At 44.5% G+C, this 12,456-nt stretch overlaps 1 protein-coding gene across 2 annotated transcripts in view; it reads left to right on the top strand.

The window, feature by feature from the left end:
- Positions 1-52: 52 nt before the first annotated feature.
- LOC139382537 (mediator of RNA polymerase II transcription subunit 13-like) overlaps positions 53-12,456 on the top strand; it is a 33,775-nt gene continuing 21,371 nt past the window's right edge. For both annotated transcript variants that reach the window (XM_071126637.1, XM_071126636.1), the window contains exons 1-8: positions 53-727; positions 2,139-2,373; positions 3,115-3,283; positions 9,140-9,285; positions 9,553-9,750; positions 9,889-10,074; positions 12,052-12,211; positions 12,311-12,421. In XM_071126637.1, the coding sequence (XP_070982738.1) occupies positions 662-727; positions 2,139-2,373; positions 3,115-3,283; positions 9,140-9,285; positions 9,553-9,750; positions 9,889-10,074; positions 12,052-12,211; positions 12,311-12,421 (1,271 nt within the window). In that variant the 5' untranslated portion in view covers positions 53-661. The remainder of the gene's footprint in view (positions 728-2,138; positions 2,374-3,114; positions 3,284-9,139; positions 9,286-9,552; positions 9,751-9,888; positions 10,075-12,051; positions 12,212-12,310; positions 12,422-12,456) is intronic.

Genomic DNA, 12,456 nt, shown 5'->3' with positions numbered 1-12,456 from the left:
GTTACCACACATTGGCCAATGGGAGTTGGGAGGCAGAGTTGTCCTCCTGGCCGCCATTAAAGAATTCAATCCATTAATTCAAATGGAAACCTGCCGGACCCGAGAATCAGTGAACGCAAATGCTTAACCTTACTGGACATTTACATCATGATTTCAGTATTTGAGTGAAAGTTTTTATAGTTTTATCGGATTCCGGCGACTATGTGGAATAGAAGGGTGGTGTTAGCTAACTGTTTTATTTAGTCTGAGTTGGCTATGTTAGCTAGCGAAACTCGGAAGGAGGGGAGAGTTTCTTTGCTCTGAAATTGTTTAAGATTACTAGTAGATCACTTTATGGTGAGGTTGTGGTATGGTTCGTGTATATATTTTATTAAACGCATTGTGTAGTAAAGTAAGAAAACGGACTCGAAGTGGGGTTGATGAATTTGTTAGCGTAGAAAGCTAACTAGTTGTGTTAGCTGGCTATCAAGACAGCGATATTGTTTAGCTAGCGTAGTGGCTAGCCATCATCAACCGGTTGTATAAATAACTAGCCAGTTAGCATCTTAGTTTTATGGGGTATTTGACTAAATACTCTATCCAGATTAAATAGCTTAAAACTTAGCTGAATATTGCTGCTCTTTGTAACTGAGACGATGGATTGTTCAACCACTCTGTGAGGATGAGTTCATGTTTTGTACCAAACGGGGCCAGTTTGGAGGACTGCCACTCCAACCTATTTTGCCTGGTAAGTGATTAAACTCGCTGTTAGCATGCTAACGTTAGCTAGCTCAAACTGAGGCCAGAAAGCCATTTTGGCTAGCCAGTCAGCAAGCTAAACCGCTTGACTACAGCTGACTCTGGAGGCGTCAAGGCCTGTTCTAGATTGCTGGCTAATGCAATTTTGCAAGTGCGCTAACGTTAGCTAGCTAACATTAATATTGGTTGATATGTTAGTTTATAGCAACTGAAGTTCCCAGATTAAAAAACAACAAAAATACTTAGTTACCTATAATCATGTCGCTCACTAGCTAGCTAATTTAGCTAATGTTGGCTAACTGGCTTGCTAGGTTCAGTTTGTTTTGTGATGTCTGTCATTGTGAGATTTGTTTATTATTCGTCACATCAGCACCATTAGCTATGTATTTGACTGCAATTGGATATATCCAACTAGTTAGCAACTAGTCGTAGTGTTCCTTGTTTGTTTACAACTTGATGCTTGGCTAGGTAGCTAGCTAGTAATGGCTAACTTTTTAGGCCAACAATATCATGAGTCAGCCTATGATTATGTCTACAGTATTGTTTTCTTCAGTGAGCATTCCTATTGCCAATGCTGTCAACTACAACTCACGATTCTACTGCGTTTTACACGTCCTCATTGTAGTATTATGTGGTACTACTCCCTTATGGATAGAACTTTAAGCAGGGTACCCAGATAAGTGTACATAATATCAACTATAGTCTACTAGTTATTTTTTTATTTCACCATTATTTAACCAGGTAGGCCAGTTGAGAACAAGTTCTCATTTACAACTGCTGCCTGGCCAAGATAAAGCAAAGCAATGTGACAAAAACAACAAATAGTTTAAGTGATTCTGAAACTGTATATTTTATTGAAACTAGGATAAAATAAATATCTTGTCATATTTTGAATTGGTACTATTTTATTTCTCTGGCAAATGTGTTGCATAGCATTCAAAGGAATTCTAGGAAATATCCATTGGCACTAAATACTTTGATAGAAAGGGATTTCCCACCCTTTGAACTCTGAAGACTAATGAGTTGGAAGGTTAGGTTGCACAGAAGGAACAGGTGCATTCCTTTACATTTTGTATTTGGAGGTGCTTCACACTGATTGGATAGTGCACTTGTTAAAGTTGTCAGGCTACTACTGCACTGCTTTGCATTCAGCGGGCTTGCAGCCTCTCTCTGGGCTAATCCCAAATTGACCCTATGCACTTTTGGAGATCTGAAAGGATTTGGTTGGTATAAGCAATATGGTGAAACTTCCACCTAGCCTATCAGATGGCAAGGTGGAGCTAGTACCATATTCTTTGCACCTGTCAAATCTTCTCAAATCTCTACAAGTGCACAGGGTGTAGTGTTTATTTGGGATTGGGCCTCTGTCTCAGCTCTTTTTTTCTCACCCTGTCCCCCAGGCTGACCTGACTGGGATAAAATGGCGGCGTTTTGTGTGGCAGGGGCCCACTTCCTCGCCCATCCTGTTCCCTGTGACGGAGGAGGACCCCATCCTGTGCAGCTTCAGCCGGTGCCTTGCGGCCGATGTGCTAAGCGTGTGGCGAAGGCACCACACCCCGGGTCGCCGCGAGCTCTGGCTCTTCTGGTGGGGGGATGACCCCAGCTTCGCCGAGCTCATCCACCACGAGCTGTCAAGTAAGGGCTAGCCTCTGCCACAGGAAGGGTTGCTTGTTGCTCACATAGCATTGGAGTTAGGATGAACTCTCAGTTGACACTTGGGAGAGGGGCTGCAAGTGTCATGCAAATGGGGAGAGACACTGCTCAGTTGAGGACCCACATTAGTCCACAGCCTGACACACTTCAATGACTGAAAGCATCTTTCATTACCAAAAGATGCAAGTAGTTTACATGTTGGGCCTACAGTTTTGAGTTCTGCCTGTTGTTGGGAATGGGTTTGCACGTCACGATACCTGTCATATGAACGCTTAAATTCTATCTCCCATCGGCTTTTTCATTGAGGTCGCGGCTCCTGTTAAAGTAGTTAGCTTTACCCTGTAGGGAGCTAAGGGGCTGCCTGGTGGCTAGATCTTATAGGCCTTGCCACTGACAAAGCAAAACAACAACAAAATTATCTTCATGGTGATGTGGGTGGTAACACTTTGGTTCTTGAATGTCAAATATCTTGAAGGCGAGACCGCTTGACTTCTGTTTTTGAGTGGAGTTTCCCTTCAACATATTATTTACATGGTTGTATAATGTTATGTTTTATTGTAAACATTGGCAGATGGCCAAACATTCCCATCCTATCTTTTTTCTGAAGTGTTTGAACCCATGGAAAAAAGTAACACTGCCAATTCTTGAGTTCTTGTTTACCGTTGTGATGTTGATGGAGCATTCAGCAGGTATCTAACTGTCTTTTCTCTCTTCCTGGCTCAGGTGAGGAGGACGGCGAGTGGGAGAGTGGCTTGTCCTATGAGTGCCGTACACTCCTGTTCAAAGCTGTCCATAACCTGTTGGAGCGTTGCCTCATGAACCGCAGCTTTGTCCGTATTGGCAAGTGGTTTGTCAAGCCCTACGAGAAGGATGAGAAGCCCGTCAATAAGAGGTAAGAGTCCCCATAATTATCCCCTTCTGTAGCCAGTGCATTGATATCTTCATCAGTATTGCAGAGTGCTCTGTTGACTGTTTCTAGTAAATGTATACAGCAGGTCAACGAGTCATCATGATCAGTGTACTTCCTTATTGATTTTAGAAATGCATTGCACTGGATTAAAATGTCTGTCAAGAAAAGTAAATTGGTTGGATACAAATGTAGGCCTACAGTAAATTGAGTGGATGCCAATCAAAGTTGTTAATGACATGCATTGGTGTCTATTGTGAAATTCAGCCGTTTCTTAGTGTGATAGTTTTCCTCTTACTTGATGTTCGGCCGTATGCTTTCTAACACATGCCATAGAAATGTAGACACTTTGTCATTTACTCCCTATCTGACACTTTTGTCCCTTATGGTTTATTCTTGAAAGAAACCCTGAGGTAAATTGTATAGATGGATTCATTGAAATCCACCTAGGACACTTGGCTCTTCAAAGGTAGCATGTGTATAGTTCATGTCCGCTTCAGTATTCTTTTCTGTTAATAGCCCGGCTGGATTACTTGGATGTCTAGAGTTTCCTGTTCCTGTTGTCCGTAGAGTATTTGTCAGTACAGGTGAATGTGTACTTGTTCACGTGAGTCAGCCTGCACAGATTATTTGATCGATTTCCAAAAAAACTACAACACTGCCATTAAGTTAATTTGGAAAGATTAGGGAGTCTATGCCTGTCTCAGACTGAACAAGCAGCAGATTGTTTTTGTTCTGCTGCTGAGAGTAGACATGCATACTGTATTAATTCTTGCCCTGTTATGCGTGAGCATGCTTCAGTTTGGCTAGGCCAACCGAACAAGTGTGCTTGCATACTCCCTTAAAATATCTTCTCTTCAAAATCTAGAAAAAAACGTCAATAGTAATGTTTGTCCATTTTGAGACGACGTAGCCAGTATACACCTCCTCAAAATTGTCGGAATTAATCTAAGAACTCAATAAATCCGTCATTAATTTTGACGTTTTTGCAGAGATAATTTTAGTCGCCCAGTTTTACATCAAAGATGTTTGGTGCAGTATTTGTCAATGTAAAAATGTGCATAAAAATGAGTAGTCTCTCCTTGAATGGCAATGTAATTTATTGAAGAATCGCTACTCTTGACCAATCACAGATGAAGGGGCATAGACTTCGTCTTGCCTAGAGGAAAACGTGTGCCCGACTGGTTCTTTAAGGGGAATGACATCACAGTTTTGGCTTCCCCCTGCACTTGAATGGGGCCTGGGGGAATCCTGGAGTGTCCTGAGGAGCTAATTTGAGCCCTGTCTGTTTTGCCTGCCCTAGTAATTCAAGCAGTTCTGCTGTTTTAAGCATTTCCGTTTTGCTCTGTTAATTTCAGAGCCCCCACCTCATACACACGGGAGAGTGAGATAGAATTGAGGTGATTGCAATGCATGTTCACTGGAGGGTTAAGGTGTCACGATGTGTTTACGGGTGTGAAGTGTTTGAGAATTGGCCCCTTGGCCTCCAATGTTCTGGATGAAGACATCTACAAGTGGGTGTTGAAGCAGAGCAGTGCCTGCTTGGACTTGGTGAAAATGAGAGTGGGTGGGGGTGTGAGTGAGATCCAGCGGTCTCACTGTCGCCTGTACTCTCTGTCTGGTAAACAGGGCTGTCTTTGGAACATGCTGAGTCTGCACTGTGGTTTTACACCAACCATGTCAACAGGAACTGTTTTGGTATGTTTAGCCGTTTGGCTGTGCAGCACTCGTGAGGAAATAAAGCCTTGTTGTTTAACATTTCAATTTCATAATAGTCTATTTTTAACAAGGCCTATTTAAGGAATGTTGGTGTTTTGGAGGAGCACTTTTAACTAAAATAATCTTCTGTCTTATCCATGCTGGTTGAAGGCCAGGGCTCAGGCCTCACTGATAACTTTCCTCACAGTAAGCAGGCATTGGCACCTGGAGGTATATTTTAATGACATAGAAGTGCACAACAAATATGTGAGGAATGTTGTTGCCACTCCGGTCCTTACTCCCTTCCCTGCTCTCCTTTTCTCTCAACCCTCACACCCATCCTCTGACCCATTCATGGACAATCAGCTTTTTCTGTGGTGCAGACATGGTCCTGTTGCTCTAGGATCAGACCAATAGCCTGTCATATAGTCTTCAATTTATATGTGACTGGTGTATTTCTGGTATGTTGAGACTGTTATCCTTTCAGCAAAGTAATGTAGCTGCTATCTATGTGACACAGACTGTAAAAGTTTTGATTGTAAAGATTTGTTTGAAAATGGTAACCCTGTCAGGTGCCTTCTCGTGCCAACATTCCCATCTTTGATTCAACCTTATAGCAAATCAAGGTTTGTTTAATGACTTGACTGGAACGGTTTCTGCTGTTGTAATCCTTGACGGCTGCCTAAATCCAAAGTAGATTAATTACATTTTGAGATGAAAACCACGTTGTGTATACTAAAGTGACTATAAAACCAGAGAGAAGGTATGTAGAAAATATAATAGACCTACAGTGCCTTGGGAAAGTATTCAGACCCCTTGACTTGTTTTGATTGATTAAATAATTGATTGATTGATTAAATAAAAGCAATTCCTCTTCAATCTACACACTACTACTACCCCATAATGACAAATTAAAAACCTGTTTCTAGATGTTTTCGCTAATTTAATAACAACCATAAACATTTACAAAAGTATTCAGAAACTTTACTCAGTACTTTGTTGAAGCACCGTTGGCAGCGATTACAGCCTAGAATCTTCTTGGGTATGACACTATAAGCTTGGCACACCTGTATTTGGGGAGTTTCTCCCATTCTTCTCTGCAGATCCTCTCAAGCTATGTCAGGTTGGATGGGGAGCGTCAGTGCACAGCTATTTTCAGGTCTCTCCAGAGATGTTCGATCGGGTTCAAGTCCGGGCTCTGGCAGGGCCACTCAAGGACATTCAGAGACTTGTCACGAAGCCACTCCTGTGTTGTCTTGGCTATGTGCTCAGCGTTGTTGTCCTGTTGGAAGGTGAACCTTCACCCCAGTCTGAGGTCCTGAGCGCTCTGGAGCAGGTTTACATTGAGGTTCTCTCTGAACTTGGATCCGTTCATCTTTCACTTGATCCTGAGTAGTATCCCAGTCCCTGCCGCTGAAAAACATGAGGCTGTCGCCATGCTTCACCATAGGGATGGTGCCAGGTTTCCTCCAGACTTGACGCTTGGCATTCAGGCCAAAGAGTTCAATCTTGGTTTCATCAGACCAGAGAATCTTGTTTCTCATGGTCTGAGAGTCTTTAGGTGCCATGTGCCTTTTTCTGAGGAGTGGCTTCCGCCTGACCACTCTACCATAAAGGCCGGATTGGTGGAGTGCTACAGAGATGATTGTCTTTCTGGAAGTTTCTCCCATCTCCACAGAGGGACTCTGGAGCTCTGTCAGAGTGAACATCGGTTGTTTGTTACCTCCCCGACCAACGCCCTTCTCCCCCGATTGCTCAGTTTGGCTGGGCGGCCAGCTCTTCGAAGAGTCTTGGTGGTTCTAAACATCTTCCATTTAAGAATGGAGGCCACTGTGTTCTTGGGGACCTTCAAGGGTCAGTATACTTTACAAAGTGCTGTATATATATTTTTTTATAATAAGCTTTGAGTACTACAATCACCAAAATAAAAGCTTGTCAATCAGGGAGAATTGATCATTCCAAAAACAATGAATTTAACAGTATTGATTTTGTTTTGAGCATAAGAACACCGCATTAGCCATAGCAAAATGCATATAACTGCAGTAAATTAGCTTTAAAACTATAACATTTTCTCTTCGCTCCATTGCAGAATATGTAGTATAGCACGAAATTAGCTTTTAAACTTCAAAAAATGATCATCGCTCCATGGAGAAAATGGTAGAATTGCAGGAAATTGTGTAGAGAATTTCATTGCCGACCACGTCCATTGCCATACCCCCTGCCACACCCACCACCCAAGCTCCTTTTCCATCGAGGAAAAACAAATGGGAATAGTTTGGGTTTTTAATCACTACGTTTACTGTTAGCTGTTCAGTGCACGTATAACATGGGTGAGCCTCAGGGAGAAGGACTGTAGTTTTCATTTGGCTGTAGTATCCTGTCACCTCCCTGTTCAACTCCGTTTAATTGCGCATTCTTTTGCGTTTATGAAACCTGTCATTTGTCCTGGTACCAGTTAGTCCAATTGACAATAAATAATATAACTTTCTGTTATTTTTCTGTATCTCATAAGACATTGAATCTTTTGATGTTTCACTCGGATTGCTTCTCTAAGGAATATCGTACCGACCATTATACACTGCACAATGTAACTCGTAACTCCAAGTCAATCACACTTCTGTGAAATCAAACTGTCCACTTAGGAAGCAACACTGATTGACAATCAATTCCACATGCTGTTGGACAGGTGGAAATGATAGGCATTTAGCAAGACACCCCCAATAAAGGAGTGGTTCTGCAGGTGTTGACCACTTCTCAGTTCCTATGCTTCCTGGCTGTTGTTTTGGTCACTTTTGAATGCTGGCGGTGCTTTCACTCTTGTGGTAGCATGAGACGGAGTCTACAACCCACACAAGTGGCTCAGGTAGTGCAGCTCATCCAGGATGGCACATCTATGCGAGCTGTGGCAAGAAGGTTTGCTGTGTCTGTCAGCGTAGTGTCCAGAGCATGGAGGCGCTACCAGGAGACAGGCCAGTACATCAGGAGATGTGGAGGAGGCCGTAGGAGGGCAACAACCCAGCAGCAGGACCGCTACCTCCGCCTTTATGCAAGGAGGAGCACTGCCAGAGCCCTGCAAAATTACCTCCAGCAGGCCACAAATGTCCATGTGTCTGCTCAAACGGTCAGAAACAGACTCCATGAGGGTGGTATGAGGGCCCGACGTCCACAGGTGGGGGTTGTGCTTACAGCCCAACACCGTGCAGGATGTTTGGCATTTACCAGAGAACACCAAGATTGGCAAATTCGCCTCTGGCGCCCTGTGCTCTTCACAGATGAAAGCAGGTTCACACTGAGCACATGTGACAGACGTGACAGTCTGGAGACGCCGTGGAGAACGTTCTGCTGCCTGCAACATCCTCCAGCATGACCGGTTTGGCGGTAGGTCAGTCGTGGGGTGGCATTTATTTGGGGGGCCGCACAGCCCTCCATGTGCTCGCCAGAGGTAGCCTGACTGCCATTAGGTACCGAGATGAGATCCTCAGACCCCTTGTGAGACCATATGCTGGTGCGGTTGGCCCTGGGTTCCTCCTAATGCAAGACAATGCTAGACCTCATGTGGCTGGAGTGTGTCAGCAGTTCCTGCAAGAGGAAGGCATTGATGCTATGGACTGGCCCGCCCGTTCCACAGACCTGAATCCAATTGAGCACATCTGGGACATCATGTCCCGCTCCATCCACCAACGCCACGTTGCAGCACAGACTGTCCAGGAGTTGGCGGATGCTTTAGTCCAGGTCTGGGAGGAGATCCCTCAGGAGACCATCGGCCACCTCATCAGGAGCATGCCCAGGCATTGTAGGGAGGTCCTACAGGCACGTGGAGGCCACACACACTACTGAGCCTCATTTTGACTTGTTTTAAGGACATTACATCAAAGTTGGATCAGCCTGTAATGTGGTTTTCCACTTTAATTTTGAGTGTGACTCCAAATCCAGACCTCCATGGGTTGATAAATTTGATTTCCATTGATAATTTTTGTGTGATTTTGTAGTCAGCACATTCAACTATGTAAAGAAAAAAGTATTTCATAGGAATATTTCATTCATTCAGATCTAGAATGTGTTATTTTAGTGTTCCCTTTATTTTTTTGAGCAGTGTATTTCCAGATTGATCTGAGAATAACTGTTTTTCCATCCCCTCTGCAGTGAGCACTTGTCGTGTGCGTTCACCTTTTTCCTGCACGGGGACAGTAACGTGTGCACCAGCGTGGAGATTGCCCAGCACCAGCCTGTCCAGAGGCTAGGTGAAGAACATCTGAGCCTGGCACAACAAAATGCCAGCCCCCTGCAAGGTGGGTCTAACCAGGCATGGCCTGGTCACCCAGCTATATCCTGGTCACCCAGCCATATCCTATTGAGACAACCGTTGATCTACCTGCCATTGGTTAGATACTAGAATGTCCATAGGTTTTTCTTTTTTATATCAAAGGCAATGCAGTAGTGTTTATAATTAAAGCATAGTCTTGCTCTCTGCTGTCATAATTAATTTACCTCTAGTCAAGACTCTATTCTGACCTGTGCTGACCTCACATTTCCTGTCCCCTCTCTCCTTTCCACAGTCATCTTGAGTCCATATGGTCTGAACGGAACGGTCACGGGCCAGTCCTTCAAGATGTCTGACCACCCCACCCAGAAACTTATTGAGGAGTGGAGGCAGTTCTATCCCATCGGCCCCAGCTCCAAGGACCGCCCAGAGGACAAGATGGAGGATGCAGACTGGGAGGACGACTCACTAGCAGCCGTGGAGGTCCTTGTTGGTAAGATGGAGGTTGTTGCTACAGTTGTGTGTTGTCCAGTGTGGATGTTATTCTAATGGTTAGTATGTGGTATTGCAGTTGTGTGTGTTTTTCTGATGGAGACTCACTGACTAAATGTGTTATGCTGATCTGTTCCAGCTGGAGTTAGGATGGTGTACCCTGCTTGTCTAGTACTGGTGCCTCAGTCAGACCTCCCTGCACTGGCCCCACAGGGATCAGCCAACCCCTCACCCGTCCTGTGTGAGGGCCTGGGGGCCCACAGAGACCCTGCCATGTCCTCTGTCACCCTTACCCCTCCCACATCACCGGAGGAGGCCCAAACAGGTAGCCTTACCATTTACTAATTAGTCTATTAGGACCACAAACTCTGCAAGTGTAGCTGTCTGGGTTCAGTGTCCATCTTTTGAATTATTTAACATTGATGCATTCAAGTTCAATAAATCAAATTTCAACACTTGTCACAAAGTGCTTATATAGATACTCTACCTAAAACCCCCAAGAGCAAGCAATGCAGATGTAGAAGCACAATGGCTTACTGATTATTTTGACAAGTAAGTAGTGTACATTAATACTGAGTATTATATTAATTTATACTACGGGTAGGCCTAATCCTGGATGCTGATTTGGTTAAAACCGCATTTCAGCCAATGTCTATTCCACAAGTTACCGCTGTCTAAATCTGACGTTGAAATGCCTATTTACTCTGTACCATCTGACTGCGATCCAGTCTCATCAGCCCAGCCAGACAATTTATATACTAGATCTACACTAAAAACCATCTAGACATTTTCTCCCATTTCTTTTCGACTAACATTTGGTTTTCAACTGCGGAGATTTGTATTAACCTTGCTGTCTATCTCTGACATTTGCAAAATTGTTTCAATATTGAAATTCAATCTCCTGCTGTCCCCATAGTAATGAGCGTTTCTGGAGTTGGGACTAGACAGACAGATTGGCAGCTTTTCTCAGTCAGTCGAAATCATGAATCAGCAATATTTTTGTGTGTTTATGTATATGTGTTATATTTACACACCCACCCAAAGAAAATACATAATGCAGCTAGTTTGCTGTCATTCCTGCTCCAGTTTGAAGTGATTGTGTTCGCTGTGTATTTGGCTTTCTCTTCTCAACAGTGGCCTGGCGAGAGAGCCAATGCCAGGTGAAATCGCGCATCATTAGCTCATTGTTATGAATGTATCCCCCAAAAAACTGTTTGACATGACTGTTAGTTGAAGTTGGCTGGCTAGCAAGTAAGGGATAAGAACGTTGTCAGCCATCATGGTGTAACCGATGTGAAATAGCTAGCTAGTTAGAGGGGTGCGCGCTAATAGTGTTTCAATCGGTAACGTCACTCTCTCTGAAACCTTGAAGTAGTTGTTCCCCTTGCTCTGCAAGGGCCGCTGTTTTTGTGGAGCGATGGGAAACAATGCTTTGTGGGGGGCAGTTGATGTGTGCGGAGGGTTCCTGGTTCGAGCCCAGGTTGGGGCGAAGAGAGGGGCGGAAGCTATACTGTTACAATGGCAACGGAACATTTAGAACGAACGTACGAGTCGCATCCTTAGATTTAGAACAAAAAGACTTAACGACTGGGTTATGTCTCTGGCAACCGAACCGATAGAACTAATGACTACCCGGCTTGGGTAGCAACCCTAGATTTGTGTCAGGACTACATCTTGTGGAAAGATGAAATAGTATGACTAAATACTTTTATCCCCAATTTCGTTATATCCAATTGGTAGTTAGTCTTATCCGGTTGTTGCAACTCCCTGTGGACTCGAGAGAGGCGAAGTTTGAGAGCCATGCATCCTCCAAAAAACGTGAGCCAGCCAAGCTGCACTGCTTCTTGACACACTGCTTGCTTAACCTGGAAGCCAGCCGCACCATTTGTGTCGGAGGAAACACCGTACAGCTGGCGACACGAAGCCAGTGGGCATGGAGGCCAAACCCCCCCCCCGGTTGCGGCTGGCTGCGACACAGCCCTTGATTGAACTCGGATCTGTAGTGACGCCTTGAGCACTGATCAGTGCCTTAGACCGCTGCCACACTCGGGAGGCCCCAGAATGTTTATGAATGAAAATATGTCAATCATTATTTAAATATGTTGGTAACCCGTTGTATAAGTGTTACTGTCCTCGAAGCCAGTGTTTGGTGACTATATTGTCACGGTTTGCCGGCCCTAGACTTCTTCGCGGGACTAACACCTGTACCTATATATATATATATATATATATATATCTCTCTCTTCCAAACACCGGCTTCTCGAGCATTATCACGTAAGTGTTACTTTCTTTTCCCATGTAGATTCTCAGGCAGCACAGAGGTGGTTGAAGCTCTGCTCGACAGTGGATGGTTTCAGCTCCAACAGCAGCGGTATCCACGGCAGCAAGATCCCCCGCAGGCTGGCTGCCCAGGTGGTGGAGAGCGTGTGGCAGGAGTGCACTACCAACCGGGCCCAGAACAAGTACGTACACTACAAGTCAAATCACCCTACTGATTCGTATACTACTGGTCTATTGAAGGAGTCTGTCTGCTGAGCTCTGTTTGTCTGGTTCTTTGTCAGGAGGAAGTTTGCTACATTGACCAATGGTACCTGTGAGGAGGAGGAGGGGGACAAAACAGGAGTGTGGGATTTTGTGGAGTTCTCGCATAGGGCACACTGCAACTGCTCAAGGTACTGTGGTTCATGTTTATAACGGGGGGGGGGGG

Source organism: Oncorhynchus clarkii, chromosome 24, assembly GCF_045791955.1.
Source record: "Oncorhynchus clarkii lewisi isolate Uvic-CL-2024 chromosome 24, UVic_Ocla_1.0, whole genome shotgun sequence".
NCBI lineage: Eukaryota > Metazoa > Chordata > Actinopteri > Salmoniformes > Salmonidae > Oncorhynchus > Oncorhynchus clarkii.
Note: the sequence above shows the minus strand (reverse complement) of the source record. Positions and strands in the feature narration are given on the sequence as shown.